Source organism: Canis aureus, chromosome 26, assembly GCF_053574225.1.
Source record: "Canis aureus isolate CA01 chromosome 26, VMU_Caureus_v.1.0, whole genome shotgun sequence".
Taxonomy (NCBI): Eukaryota; Metazoa; Chordata; class Mammalia; order Carnivora; family Canidae; genus Canis; species Canis aureus.
The window spans coordinates 44,915,848-44,931,631 of NC_135636.1; the positions used below are offsets into that span (position 1 = coordinate 44,915,848).

Below are 15,784 nucleotides of genomic sequence, written 5' to 3' on the forward strand. Positions count from 1 at the left end.
AAACTATGTGTCCAGAGGGGATGTGATTGGGAGCATATAGATTCCTCCTCTCCAAAACTGAGCTCAAATCTACTTTAAACCTCTCGATTGAATTTATCAGTTCAAAGGACATCAGAGAGACTGGAGAAAGTTAGATGAAGCCACAAATACACAATAAACCCATCGAATGTGTGAATTTCTACAGGACCAAAGACCCACCCTCTTCAATAAATAAAATGTTGTAAGGTTGTAAGGTGTGTGTGGAAAGGGTAAGTAGATTAAAATACTTAAAAAACCAATCTAGGGGCTCCTGGGTGGCCCAGTCGGTTAAGTGTCCGTGTCTTGGTTTCAGCTCAGGTCCTGATCTCAGGGTCCTCGGATTGAGCCCTGAGTCAGGTTCTGTGCTCAGTATGGAGTCTGCTTAAAATTCTCTCTCCCTCTGCTCTAAAATAAATCAATCTTAAATTTAAAAAAATTTTTAAAAAAAGGATCTTCTAAAACCAATTTAAGGGCATCTTGTTTAGGTCCTGAGGAGAAGCCACCTCTGAGACAACCAGGGAACATTGTCATGGAGGTTGGTTATAAGGAATCATTGTCCATTTAGCTGTGTGTGATCATGAAAGCTCTTATCCATTAGGGATACATACTGAAGTGTAAAATGAAACTGTATCACGTCTGAGATTTGCTTTAAAATACTCAGGGGAGAAGAGTTGAGGTGATGCAAAATACTGCTGGGGAGCACAAGGATTCATTACACTAACCTTTAAGTAGGCTTAAAATTGTACTTATAAAAAGTCAAATAAAACAAAACCAGAAACCAGGGACACAATAAAGACCAAAACCCAAGACTGCAAAACACCAAATCTATATTTACATCCACATATAATAACATAACTTTAAGCTGAAATATATCATAAATAAAACAAGTAATGTCTACTGTTTGACAAGTATCAACAATTAAAATAAATCAAACTGGAATGAAATAAATACATAAACAAAAATCCAATGGATTGTACCTCTATTATATGTACTGTTGTCTCAAAAGGAAAAAAAACATACAAAACCAGTAGTATCCCAATAGTTAATACTGATGGACCAAAAACAAAAACAAACAAAAATTTTGGAGTACAAGGGCTGTGAAAAAAAAAATGGACATTTTTATGCATTCAGAAATTCAGAAATGTGGTTAAGAAAGGAGAAATCTGAAAGCCCCCAAAATTTCAGTATGACATGAATTGACTTGTTTTCAGATAGATTTGGTGATTTTTTTTAAATACAGGTTTAAATTTCAGCCCTCTATTATCTCGTATCCCCTTTTAAGATTTACATTTATAGTCACAGCAAGCTTTCTGCAACACTCATTGGATTAGGCAAAGATCAAGTCAATCATCTTGCAAATGTGTTAATCTTCAAAAATAGGCTATAAAAGTGCAAAACTATGAAAACAAAAATCTAGATTATGTACATATGGCTCAGCTTGTGAACAGGAAAAAAGGTAAATAGTGTACACTTTCCTGATACAAAGCACTTCATTGCAATGACAGCAGACTGATCTCTAATCAGGTCTCCCTTTAACGTGGGAGTTTAAGACTTCTCTGTCAAGTATGCTTCATGTTACATAATGAAAACAAAAACAAGAACAAAGAAATAAATCAGGATTCTTTTAGGACTTCACTCTTGCTCTAACGCAAAAGGACAGGGCAAGAAAACTTAACAGTGCAAATTTATTTTTGAAAACGGTTTTCTTAATAAAATATTTTGTGGTTGCTAAACCAATGTACTGCTGAATAAACTCAGCCGCGGACAGCGTATTAAGGGAACAAAAGTTTAAAACACCTAGCAAGCCAGCTGGTGGCTAACCTCTCTTTAAAAACCCAAACTACACATGCACTGAGAAAAACGTTGCTGCTCCAAACAACCAAAAACGGGAAGACAACGGAGGTCAAGAAACAGATCACATCTTCCCCATTACCAGAAGGCTCAGCCGGCAGTTCCTTATTCAGAATCAACGTGTCTATCATTAACTCGAATATGTCCACAGTTAACCCAAATGCCGGGCACACCAAGACTCCTAGATACAAACCTAAAATTTACCCGAAAACTTTCATGTCCTTTAAAATTGCTTCCAATATGTGTAATTCACATGTATAATTTAACGTTTATGTTTTTTTTTACATACTAATTTAAGGAAAAGCCAAGAAAACCTGAATTTTCCAACAAAAATGATTAATGTGATAAAAAATAACTTTTAGGAACTCCACATACAATTTGGTATGTTTACTGCGTATGTGGCTGCTCTGCGGAGGACATGCTTCTCTGTAAACACACACACTTAAAAACCCCACAAATCACACCACTTTTTCAGAAAAGGATCGTGGATCTGGACTCTCCCTCTGTTGACAAAATGAAAATTACAATAAAAGGGCACCGAATTCAAAATGACTGACCACAGTATATGCAGCACATATTCATAGAGGGTCAATACTTGTGTTAACAATTTTGTTAAGACAATAGACTGGGGAAGATTTAACATAATACAAATCATTGAGAATTTTTTTTAAAAACATACATTTTCAACGAAAGAGTACAAATAGGAACTGCTCAAAGTGATGAGCTACATTAGAGAAAAGAGTATGCACAGTATTTGAACAAGCAGGTTTAGAACTTACATATGTACATATTACCTGAGGTGCAAGCGTCATATACTTTCTCCCCACCCACCCCCCAACCCCCCAGATGGTTTCTTTCCAGCAGCGCTCAAGTATGCAAAAGACTCCTCTTCTTATTTGGTCGATTCTAAAAAAAATATTATTCAGGGACAAAATAGAGATTTCCAGTCTCCATTTGTGTACAACCCAACTGTTCCAACTATAGTTTTTATTGCTATTTGGTACAAAAGTTAACAGAACAACTTTACAAAACCGTAGTGTTCCTGGCATGTTACACGCATGGTACGGTCACAGCTTATTTCACAGGCTCCCACCATCTGCTTTTGCCAAAGGATGGACGAACTCAATTTGTGGACAGTACACATCCATCAAGACCTGTGGAAACAAAGGTTCAAGAAGCGATTAAGATAAAACTGAATACGGCCCAGAAAATCTTTAATAGCAAAGTACAATCAACAGAAATAAGGAGATCTAGAAACACAGTGAGTTCCACGTAAGCTCAAATGTTGCAACAAAGGGGCGCCTGCCCTGCTCAGTGCATGGAGCATGTGACTCGATCTCTGGCTTGTGAGTTCAAGCCCCACAGCAGGTGTAGAGATTACTTAAAAATACAATCTTTACAAAAAAGTAATGTTGCAACGAAAATATCAGGACTCTGCATAATGCTGTGCCGCTTCAGAGATACTACTACATACTGAACAGTGATTTAATGAAGAGGATTTTACCAAGAATCAGAATTCATATAAGTTACACTAAGTCTGGCAAAAGCAACGGTCACCGATGAGAAACTGAAAGCTTATATAACATTTGTTCAGCCAACATCTAACAAGTTTTACCAGTGATATTCCCCGCAGTAGACTAGGCAATGAACACGAGTCTCCTCTCCACCCGAGCTAGCAGTGAAGGTGGACACACAGGTGGGGGCCAGTGGGGAGGAATGGAAGGGAACCACTTGTAGGGGGAGCATAATGGTGCAGGGGGCCAGCCCTAGCCTACAGAAAGAGGCTAGGGCTGGACCAACAGGACAGTTAGCATTTACTATTAAGGACCTGCTGTGCCATATGGCACAAGAAATCTGTTACAAATTATCTGTTCCCATAAATTTTCGTTTTTGTTTTAATGGAGAGTGGACTTAACCCCGTTCCTGTCCAACACTTTACTCTCATTCTACTTTCACTACCTGAGGGGAAAAAAGGAGCGTAGGCCTGTGTAAGGCTAATAGGTCCGTCCCTACCTGTCCCACTGGAAACAAGACAGAGAACTCACACCCTAGACTGGGAGTATAAACGGTGGTCACATGACAGGACAAGGATTTCCATGAGAACTCAAACTGTCCATCAGCCCCCATCTCTTCATGCAATTCATTGGTAAATTAGGCCTAGAATAACTCTTCACCTGGACATCAGGCCCGCTGGCCAAACCTGGAATTAACTAAACTAATAATCACACAACTCTGACCATACTACTTGAGTCTTCTCGATATCTACAGTTATATACACTTGCCATGTGAGGCACAAAGTCAAAATGCACCTACTTGTCCCTGTCCCATTCCCCTCCCCCAACAGATAAGGATGCACAGAGGCTTTCAACAAAGATTAAACAGGAGAGTTGGGGGGTGCGGGGGAAGGGGCACAGGCTTTGGTTCATGCAGACCTAGGACAGAACCAAAAACAGAGTATACACTGGGCAAGTTCAATACTCCAAGTCTTGGTACCCTCCTCTGTAAAGTGTGCACAGGGCCTCCTAACCCAGAGGTCAGCAAACATTTTCTCCAAGGGGCCAGAGTGTAAATATTTTCAGCTTTGCAGGCCGTGTGCTCCCTGTCACAACTACCCAGAGCTCTGCTAATGTGGCACAGAAGCAGCCATCAACAATACATAAAGGAATGGACATGGCTGACAGCCAGTTAAAACTTTATAGACAGAAACAGGTGGAGGGCAGTTTGCTAATCCCTGGCCTGATGCCCCCTGCCGTGGAAAGGATTAAGTGAGGTCATGATTATAAAATACTTCAAGACTGAGCATAAAATAAATGCTTAGTAAATTCCAGTCTCTATTACTATTATTAATATAATCATCATCACTGATACAGACCCTGAGCACTCAAAGTTTTAAAACACTTCAAACCTGGGGTGCCTGGGTGGCTCAGTGGGTTAAGTGTCTGCTTTCAGCTCAGGTCACGATCTCAGGGTCCCAGGATCGAGCCCCACATCGGGCTCCCTGGTCAGCGGGGAGTCTGCTTCTCCCTCTCCTGCTGCCCCTACTCTTGCTGTCTCTCTCTCTCCCTCTCTCAAATAAATAAAATGTTTTAAAAAATAAAAAATTTTAAATAAAACACTTTAAAATTAAAATTAGGTGCACCTGGGTGGCACCATTAAGCATTCCAACTCCTGGATTTGGCTCAGGTCATATCTCAGGGCTCTGCCGAGTCTTTCTCCCTCTCCCTCTGCCCCTCCCCCCACTGCGCTCTCACTCTCCAAAATAATTAAACAAATCTTGAAAATAAATAAAATTAAAAGTAATTTTACTTTATATCCTACTGGATAAGCCAGATGGTTTGTTTTCAATCAGATAAAATCAATACATCATATATGCGTTCACCTTTCTTACCCGAAATAGTAAATCAAGTTTTTTTGTCATTTGGCCGATAATGTGCATTCCCAATAAAATTCTCATAGTTTCTCTTTTGTAGCATGCTGCTAGACAAGTGTTGATACGACACAGGCCTTTTTCCTGTTGGGAAAAAAAATGTGGAAAGGTCTTTAGAATTAAGTCCAACAACTGGGAAGATGTATATGGGTTGTCAGAGGTTCAATTTTCACAATTCCTGACTGGTAATGTGATCAGAACACACCAGTTGCATTCATGTTGCAAAGTTACAAGTAAAATGTTTTTAAGTGCCCTGAGGACATGTGCTAGCACAAAATTGTAAGTCACTAAAGCTAAAACAGATCTAAGTACTATGCTGTCACTAATAAGAACTATAAAGTTAAGATCCAGGGTTTAGGCACAGAAAAAAAAAAAAAGCCCCAAAAAATGGTAGCAAAAATATTTTAAACTTATATACACCATAAACCAAAACTGTGGGGAAGAGGAGAAAAAATACTTTTCTCAGAAAAGGATTTTTATGGGGCACCTGGCTGGCTCATTTGGTGGAATGAGCAATTCTCAATCTCAGGGCTGTGAGTTCAAGCTCCATGTTGGGTGTAGATTACTTAAAAATAAATCTTTAAAAAGTAAAAAAGGATTTTTCTTCTAACACAGAGCCCAGACTCTTCAATTAAAGGCAAAGTTTTGACGCCTATCCGTTTTAAGAGCTGGTAGGGAGAAAAATAGGCTGTTTTAATCAAAAGGCTGCAAAAATTAATATTTCATCACAATTTTTATGAAATTCACTGGAGTGTGTGAAAGCAATTGTTTTTTAATTTGCTATCCCTACCCGATCAAATGGCATCAAGCTATCCTTGATAAGAGTATTGTCACCACACAGAACCCTTAATTTGAAATTAATACAAACTGAGAGGCTTAAAATGGATTTCTCCTTGGGGCTGCACAAACCAGCAGGACTTATATCTGACAAAGGAAGTGGTTTAATCAAGTTTGCCAAGTGGGCCAGGTCCCCAGGACACTCTGATCTACCTCTTTATGTGCACAGGTACGCACCATGCACCCCTAAGGGACCGCGGCCAGGAGGAAGCTGGGGTTTTGAAAACATTTCCATGGGGAGAACTCCAAAGTAAATCCACGACTTAAACAATCTATCCATTTAGGGGAAAGGAGTGCCTTTTACGATGCACTTGGCGTTTAACAAATGCTAAATAAGGCAGCAAGAGCCGAAAATCCTAGTTATCAAAACCATTCAGAAGCCATGCACTGGGGTTCGTAGGCTTTCTGTCCCTGGTGTGCGAGAGCGCCTGCCCCTGGGAGCTCACTGGGTGGCGCACCTGCCCATGGGGGCTCACCGGGTGGCGCACCTGCCCCTGGTGGTTCACCGGGTGGCGCACCTGCTCCTGGGGGCTCACCGGGTGGTGCACCGGCTCGTGGGGGCTCACTGGCTTGTGCACCTGCTCCTGGGGGCTCACCGGGTGGCGCACCTGCCCCTGGTGGTTCACCGGGTGGCGCACCTGCTCCTGGGGGCTCACCGGGTGGTGCACCGGCTCCTGGGGGCTCACTGGCTTGTGCACCTGCTCCTGGGGGCTCACCGGGTGGTGCACCTGCTCCTGGGGGCTCACCGGGTGGCGCACCTGCTCCTGGGGGCTCACGGGTGATACACCTGCCCGCGAGGACCCGATCGCCCCAAACTTGGAGGAGGACCAGAAGCCGAGGTCCGGCTCGGGGAGCAGGGAACCCGCACAGCACGCCCCCGCCCCGGCCCCGGGCTCACCTTCCGCCGCGGGCCCGCAGAAGAGCGGCGCGGGTGTGGCGCGGGCCTTGGGCGGCAGCGCGGCGGGCGGCGGGCACACGCACTCGGCGGGCAGCAGCGCGGGCAGGCCGCGCACCACCTGGTACTTGGGCAGCTCCAGCGCGCGGCGGAAGGCGGGCGCGGGCGGCTCGGCGTCGGGCCGCGGCCGCTTGGCCAGGGGCTCCCCGGGCTCGGCGGGGCGGCCGCTCGGGGGGTCGCGGCCCCGCGGGGCCCAGGGGCGCTCGGCGCAGCCGTTGGCGGCGGCGCTGGCGGGGGGCGCCCGGGGCCTGGCGTCGGGCCTGCGGCCGCGCTCCACGTGCACGGGCTCTGCAGGCCGGGCGGCCCCCGGCGCCCCCCCGGGCCGCGGCGCCTTCAGGTTGCTGGGCGCTAAAGTGCTGGGGTCGAGGCCCGGCGGCGGGGGCCTGGCGGGCGCGGCGGGGCCCGGCTTCCCGCGGTCGCGGTCGCGGTCACGGTCGGCGGGCGCGGCCTTGGCGGGCTGCGCGGGGGCGGGCGCGGGCGCGGGGGCGGGCCGGGCCCGGGGCCGGGGGCAGTGCGCCAGCGGGGCCACGTCCTTGCCCAGCAGCGCGGGCGGGCAGCCGGTGCGCCGACTGCGCAGCGCCGACTTGCTCCGGCAGTTTTTGTGGATGTCGGGGTTGTACTTATGCTCCAGTCTCTGGTGCATCATCAGAACCTCCGGATAAAAGGTCTTGAAGGTACAAAACGGGCAGGTGATCCCTGGGATTAAACTCTTGCTCAGAGAGATGGCCGGGCAGCCGTGAAGAGCCCCGAGGGACAGGTTCAGGGGCTTCTCCTGACAGTCCGCGCCGGGCAGGTGCCTGCCGTCGGCCGCCGTCCCCGCCGGCTGCTCCCGGGCGCCCGGATCCGCGCCGAGGACCGCGCCGTGGGCTGCACCGAGGGCCACGCCGTGGGCCGCACCGAGGGCCGCGCCGCCGTCCGCACGCGCAGGGACCCCCGCCTCTGTTCTACCCGCGGGCTCCGCGGCCTGGGGGTCGCCCGGCGGTCTCTTCTGTAACGCGTCCAAATACGCAGGGGCAGGAGTTTTGCCTATTTTATCAGTACTGTCATCAGTTGCATGTTTGTTGAAATCCTGAGTATCTTTGTGTACTGGCGAGAGGACAGTGCTGCCCAGAACATTCGGAAACGTAGAGGCCATCCCCTTAAACTGCTTCGAAGGTGGGCTGCCTTTAACATCTTTGGCACCATCAAAAAATCTTTTCAAATTTTTGGTTTGCGCACTGTCGGCGGCTAGTAGTGCATCTTCCATCTCCTGGTTTTTCCCATCGTTCTTGACTTCCGAGGCAAGATCGATCTGTTTGTCCTTATGATGTCTCTCCAAGTGATACCGCAGAGAGGTCTTCTGGGCTGCAGCATAGTCACAGAATTCACATTTGTACGGTTTTTCACCTAAAACGAGAAACGTCACCGTGTCACACAAGTTCTTGAGCAACATCGAAATAGACCTTTGGAAACCAGAATCATCTGCCAAGAGAGAATATAGGGTCTTTCCTTTTCCTGTCTCTCTCTGTAATCTTCATATTCAGGATCTTTCACCAGTTGCTGCTCGCTTTTTATCAAGAAATGTGACAAGTCTTTAATTAAAAAAAAAAAAAAAAAATAGGACTGCCCAGATGGCTCAGCAGTTTAGCATCATCACCTTCAGCCCAGGGGGTGATCCTGGAGACTCGGGATTGAGTCCCGGGTCAGGCTCTCTGCATGGAGCCTGCTTCGCCCTCTGCCTGTGTCTCTGCCTCTCTCTGTGTCTCTCTCATAAATAAATAAAATATTTTTAAAAAATAAAAAATAAGATAAATTTTAAAAATGAAAAATAAAAAAATAGCACATTTTAAACTTATTTGACCTTCATAATAGCTCTATGAAACAGAATATCATTATCCTACTTTTACAGCTAGGAACACAGAGGCACAGAAAGGTGAAGTAACTTCCCTGAAGGTACACAGCTGGGAAGTGGATGAGATGCAGTTCAAGCCCACCCAGCTTCCTGAACCACTACATTACAGCCACTTCGGCCATCTAAATACTAAATATATGCTTGTTGCATTCTAGATCGTAACAATAACACACACACACACACACACACACACACACACACAAGCTGTGGCATTAAAAAAATATTGAAGAGGTTTTAATAAGATGAGACAGTAGTCAGAAACCAAACAAGAAACTATCTTTCAAACAGAAGAGTTCAAGTACAAGGACACTAACAGACTTAAAAGGACAGCTGCCCTCAACATACTACACACTTTTAAAACTATTCCAAGGGTCTAACAAGATAAAAAGTCAAGGCACAAAACTCCACATCAGAATTCTTTGAATACGAATTAAGAAAATCTAGGAAGTTCCTTACCTGTATGCGTTCTGAGATGAATATTGAGGTAATAATTTGAACGGAAAAACTTCCCACAATAACTACATTCTCTTGAGGATGTAAGATGCTTTATTTTTCCTCCATCATCATTTTTATCTTAAAGTAGAAACAAAAATATTTACGTAAGAAGACAGCTCAAGGACACCAGGAAGACAAGCTTACTTGGGGGACCCTGGATGGGAAGATTTTTAGGAAGGCATAAAACTTTTTGTATTAGTGTTGGGGTACATCAGAAAGGACAGGAACACACCAAATGCTGTTTTGGGGGTTGCTTGATGTTTTCTGAAGCTTTTTATGACACATGCGCCCTGTTTTTTGGGTTTTGTTTTTGTTTTCTGAGTACAGAAGAATTTGGTGTCACCAATTCGGTTCCTCCTTTGTTGCCTCCATCACAGGGAAGATCATTTCACAGCCTGACATGCTTGGGCAACTTTCTGATCTCCCGACATGTCTGCAGCAGGCAGGATCTGGCACAGTGAGGCTGGACCTACAGACACTGGCTGGAATAACCAGCTTCTTCTGAGTAAGTGATTTAGAAAACAGAGCCAGTATAAATTGCCAGTTTTCCCAACCACTAGGGAAAAGAAGTGCATCTTGAGATCAGGCCAGCTACCACTAGAGGGTAGCAAGCACAACTTAATCTTTAAAAGAAAAAAAAGGTTTGGCGTTGGGTCAAAAAAAAAAAAAGTAAGTTTGTGGAAATTTAGCACATTTCAGAGAACAAATTTCATCATTCGTGAGCATTCACGTGGGCAAAACTGTATCTGCGATCAGTCAAGATCTGTCCCCAAATGACAATGGGCTACACTTTATACTTCAATCTCTGCAATGGCCAGGACGCCGTATCTCTGCTGCAACAGCGTCAAGGTCTACTGGGAACACTCATTAAAAGATGATTATACCTCAATACCAGCCCTCCAAAAGACAGTTATGTTCGCTGCAGGTAAGCTACTCGCTCCCATAAAAAAGAACGTTAAAGCTCTAGAGAAACCTCCTCTTACTCAGGATTGAATTACGTGCACTACCATGAGGGCAAGAGAAGTGAGATCATCTCTCAGAAACTGGCCCTAACTAAACTGGCTTTTTTGTCTTGAAAACTGTTAACTCCACTAAAAAAGCCTCTTTTCCCTGCTCCTTGCTCATTCTGCATTTCAAGATTACATATACCTGGTTTACAGATTCTAAAAAACAGCCTATAAGCCACCCATGGGCAGCCTCCTGTTCAACAGACAGAGGACTGTATGATCCCCTCACCCTCAACTCCCCTGAGGAAAACCTCTAGATACCTCCAAACATACTAAAACAGCAGAGACAACCAGTGATTACCAAGACTTAAAAGATAATCACATGCAACAACCACTATTAAACTTACCATAAAGTTGAACAAACATAAATACAAAATAAAATATACCTAGTTTGCCTTTTGTCTTCTTAAAAGTAAATCTAATAGAAAGCCCGGTTGATAGAAAGTAACAGCAAGATAAATCTAGACCTCCACACCATAAAATAAATTTGGGAAAACCAATTCTCTAAACACAGAAGGCCCAGCTTTGTCTTACAATCACACCCAACTAGCTGAGTTTGAACCTTACTGCAATTTCCTACTCCCAAGTATGTGTCAGGATTTATGGTAGGTTACATCACATCCAAAAAAGTTAGGAAATCCATCTATTTTAACAGAAAGGACACAAAATGACCACATACACCTGGTTCCTCCTCCTTTAGCATCACCTCTGATTTTTACAGTGCTAGTTCTTCAAGGACTGCAAACTTTTTACCAGTAGGCTGTTGAAATTCACCTTGCAAGGTAGAAATCAGGGGTCGATGAACCAACTTTGCAAACAGGGAAATCAGGGCGAAGAAAGGTGAAGCAACATGTAATGGGGCCACAAAACAACACAGTGGTAGAACCAGACTGCAGGCAAGTCGTGGCGCTCCCAGCTATTACCAGGCGTTCTAGCCGCCTGCGACCGAGATTTCCACCAGAAGCTTCTGCCCACACCACCTACTGGCAGAACAAGACCCATCATTTCACTTCTTTCAGGGCGCCGGGGCAGCGCCGGGGCCAGTCATCCCCCCGTTACCGCATGCCCCCGAACAGGACGCACACTACCAGGACCCCCTGTGAAGACGAAGCCTGTGCTCAAGGCCTTTCTATGACGTCATGAAGACATCATAATGTCATTTTCTAGATCTCTGAAGACTGTAATATTCTAAGTGCTAGGTTCCCTGTGTCCCCTGAAACTCAAACCATTCTAAATACTCAATGTGCACATCGTGTGCTTGGAAAAAGAACCGGGCGCGGGCTTGGAGGATGAAGAGGCCAGCGTATCATCTGGTCCGATTCATCCTGGGGCTCACTCACAGGTTCTCACAAGCCAGCCGCACACCAGCAGGTTACAGGGAAAGAAGACAGCAGCGTGTGCTTAAACCAAAGACCACGTTTGTGAATGGCAACGTCCCTGCAAGACTAACTCATGTTCCCATCATTCGGTTGTTGAAGATGCAGGGGCTCTTTTAACGGTCTTCGAGTAGCAGAGTCCTTTACTTAAACAAATTATAATTAAATGGATTGAAGCAGCACCAGGTTAAGTGCTGCTGGGCGAGGCGTGAAGCACAGGTGAGCTCCTCCGCCTTGGATAAGAAGAGGTCAGTGAGCCTCCAGCAATGGCTTCTGTTTCCTCCAAGAGCCATTAGTACCTGAGAAATCTGAGCAAGTGACATTTCTTTTAAACCATCTTTGGGGTGTTCACATTCCCTTTACACACAAATGGTCTTAGTTCCTGAACTGCTAACAATCACTAGCCCACCAGACAGAGGAGGACAGGGTACCTAGGTAGCACCGCACAGTTTCTCTAAAGGTGCTGGTAATTATTCCAGCACCTTCTGCGGCCACTAGAACATCGTCTGGAATAAGTGTATGAGAGCTGGGTCTTGGAGGACAGGGAATTTGGTTGCACGAAAGGAGAACCTGTTTTTATAGATAAGATCTGGTGTGCCACGAAACTTCAGCGAAGCCCAGGGTCTCCCAACCTTGAGGCCATGGACGCCAGTGTGGGGTCGCCCCGTGCACAGTAGGATGTTGAGCAGCACCCTGGCCTCCACCCCCTGGCCTCCAGCAGCCTGCGTACTAACACAGCTATGACAACCAAAGATCTCTCTAGATGCTACCAGATTCCACAGGGGGCCACACTGCCCAGGTCGGAAGCCCTGTGTAAGGGAAGACGCCTGTCCTCTGTTGGCAAAACATAAAACACCACGGGTTTTCAGAGGCGGAAGAAACCCTGAGGACAGTCGAGGCCCTGAGAGGTGAAGGGACCTGTTACACAACAGAGCACACTTACCCAAATGGAGCCCTTCCGGAAGTCCATCCTCAGATCCATCTTCAGAACCACCTTCTCGGTCGACGGCTCCATGCTCATCCAGCGTGGTGGGGAGGTCCGGAGAACACGTCCGAGGCTGCCTCCCATCGACGGACATGGTGGGCGACCCGGCGTCGGCCCTCCGGTCCTTCTTGTGCACTCGCGAGTGCAGCACCAGCTGGTGGTAGGTGCGGAAGGCTTTGCCGCATTCCGAGCAGTGGGTCGGCTTCTCTTTGTGACCCGACAGCTTCGGGTCCGCTTCCGCAGAAGGCACTTCACCATTGGAGGGTCTGGGCTTCTCTTTATCTTGGGAGAAGCCCGCACAACCGCTCTTACTGGTCTTGGACTTGCCAGAACCTTCGGAATGGTTTTTACTCGCGTTCCAAATTTCTACGAGCTCCTCTTTTTCCGAACACGAGTCATCGTTGTCAGTACTTCCTTCTTGCCCTGGCTGCTCCTTCACTTCCCGGCACACGGCCACTTTTCCTTTGGTGGCCAACTGCCAGGCCTGGTAGGTGGTGAACGGATCGAGCTGAGGTATCCATTTTGTGGGCTTCTTGACGGTTTCGGGGTGAGATGTGGGTCTCAAGTTTAAAAACTGCAGGAGCTCTTGCCCCGGGGCTGGCATGCCCCCCTGCTGACAGTCTGTTTGTGTACTGCTGGCACCGGAAGCCGTCTCTTTGCTGTGCATCTTCCTGTGATCGATTAGACTTTCCTTATTTGGAAAGAGGAAGCCACAAACCATGCAGATTTTGTAAGGAGAGGAGATGCTCTCGGCCGCGTGCTCCTGCACCACCTCGTTGATGGTTACCGGGCTCTCCGAGCCTTGCTGCAGTTTGCTCTTGGCTCCAGATTTGCCAGTGTGTGTCCGCATATGATTTTTAAGAAACCACGGCTCCTTGAATCTTCTTCCGCACACATTACACCCGTAGGTGAAGGAGTCCTTATGCTTCTTCATGTGGATCTCGACGTCGAAAGCAACTCTGAATGTCTGCCCACATACTTCACAGCTGAATTCTTCATTTTCTTTGCAATTCTTGTCCTTGGGAGGTTCTGTTCTTACTTGACTTTTATCAAGAGGACTAAGATACTCTGCTTCAACGCGCAGAACTGCTGGCTCACAGAGGATAGGCCGATGTTGCATTAAGACGTGTTTATTAAGGTCTTCTGAATGTGTGAAGGTCTGATTGCAAAACATACAGTCCAAGGGCATATATCCTTCTATCTGGATGATACTTTTCTCCTGCGTAGCTCTGAAAGGAACAGCGGTGGTCCCTTTTATTGACACGGCATCATCTAGCTCCATCTGGTTGCCCAGGGAATTGCCAATAACTTCTGGTCCATCCATATACACTAACAGGGATTGAGTGGGCATGTTTCCTGGCACTTTAGGATTGTATATAAAATAAGAATCCGGTGGAGGAATTTCTGGAATTGGAATAAGGCCACTTGTAAGACTTGTCACTCACACCCCCAGCAGCCCTGGGACTTAAAACTAGAACAAATATTTGTTATAAAAGTTCAAAAGAAAGTATATATTCCTGTAGCTTCTTATCTTCAGAAGTCTTAGGAAGCTCGGTGACAGAGCCTCTCACTGGTTCTTTCCACAAACAAGGCAGACAGACTCCCCAATGCTTTGATTCAAATATGAGTCAGCACAAAGCATTAATTCTCTTTGTCTCCACTGAGTGAGTGATTCAATTGAGCAAGAAGTCAATCCCAGCAACCTGGAGACAAGGGATTTCCAAAACCTAGAGGGGGAAAGAAAAACAGAAATAGTTAGCTGCAGCCAGAGAAAAGAGAAGCCTGGTGTGGACAAATCACAGCTGGCCTGCTCGTAGCAGAGGAGGCGCCTAGGTCATCTGCTCCACTGTTAACTAACACAGTGCATCCTGTTAAACATGCTCGTTAATTAAATCATTAGCATTTTATCCAATCAGTATACTTATCAAATCGCTAGATTTTCATCCAGTTAAGAAACTTAGCCCGTGGTCCTTTAATGATTTAAATCTAAAATGTAAAGATTCAGGACAGAAACTGTTAAATTCAGCCAAATACATTCTGAATGCCACTACAATGCACACGTGTAGCCTTATAAACAGGCTCCACTAATCTAGAGAGTATGCCAACTGTGAAAAATGACAATTACAGCACTTTAAGTAAAAATATAAAAGCCAGAACTTCACACTGTCTTATATACAGTCGAGAAACACAAATGCCTAAATGCACCCTCGAAGCTTACACAGGCACTGGGGCCAACAACATACACACACATGAAGCTTTCCTAAAATCCACATACAAAAACTACAGAACACCTTAGAATGATGCTCATCTTGGTCAAGAGAAACCCCCATCATTGTGGTTCACAGAATATTCTATTCCTCAACCCACTGCCCAAAGCCCGAGTTGCTTTTAACAACTTTTCTGCCTTCTGCAGGCGTTAGGGTAGGGCTTCCTTGTCTACACAATAAATAAGGAAATACATACACAAAGCTACTTTGTGAATATACACTTGAAAATAAAACCCTCCACACGGCCAGTTCAACGTGGTCCTCCCATTTTTAACCCACCTTTCACATTCTGCACTGGCCAGGTGGAAAAAAAAAAAAAATGGATTCGTTGAATAAATTCAGCTCTGCGGGCTCAGGTTTAGAAGCTAATTGTCATTCTTGAAGAAGAATTAATCTCCAAAACCCCATACCACCCACCCCCCACCTTTCTGGCAGGCACAGAATTGGTTTTAAATAGTCTCAACTACTTTAGCTGAGGTCTGTTAATTCTACCCAACAAAAAGAGTTGCAAACTACTCCCACCACCTTCAACTTTACTTTCTTCTCTCCACTTCCTCAAAGAGCAAGGGCCTGCAGGCTCACAGAAGACAAGGAAACATTTCTTCCCCCTTCTTTACATTCGTAATAAAAGAAAACTCTCAGGCCCCTTGCTATCTTTAGTTTTGAATAAACCAG

At 45.8% G+C, this 15,784-nt stretch overlaps 1 protein-coding gene across 4 annotated transcripts in view; it reads right to left on the reverse strand.

Annotated features, from left to right (window-relative positions):
- Positions 1 to 828: 828 nt before the first annotated feature.
- ZNF217 (zinc finger protein 217) overlaps positions 829 to 15,784 on the reverse strand; it is a 36,381-nt gene continuing 21,425 nt past the window's right edge. For all 4 annotated transcript variants that reach the window (XM_077873610.1, XM_077873609.1, XM_077873611.1 and 1 more), the window contains 5 exons: positions 12,801 to 14,569; positions 9,436 to 9,552; positions 7,032 to 8,474; positions 5,258 to 5,380; positions 829 to 3,023 (listed from right to left, as the gene is read on the reverse strand). In XM_077873610.1, coding sequence (XP_077729736.1) covers positions 5,271 to 5,380; positions 7,032 to 8,474; positions 9,436 to 9,552; positions 12,801 to 14,193 — 3,063 coding nt within the window. In that variant the 5' untranslated portion in view covers positions 14,194 to 14,569 and the 3' untranslated portion in view covers positions 829 to 3,023; positions 5,258 to 5,270. The remainder of the gene's footprint in view (positions 3,024 to 5,257; positions 5,381 to 7,031; positions 8,475 to 9,435; positions 9,553 to 12,800; positions 14,570 to 15,784) is intronic.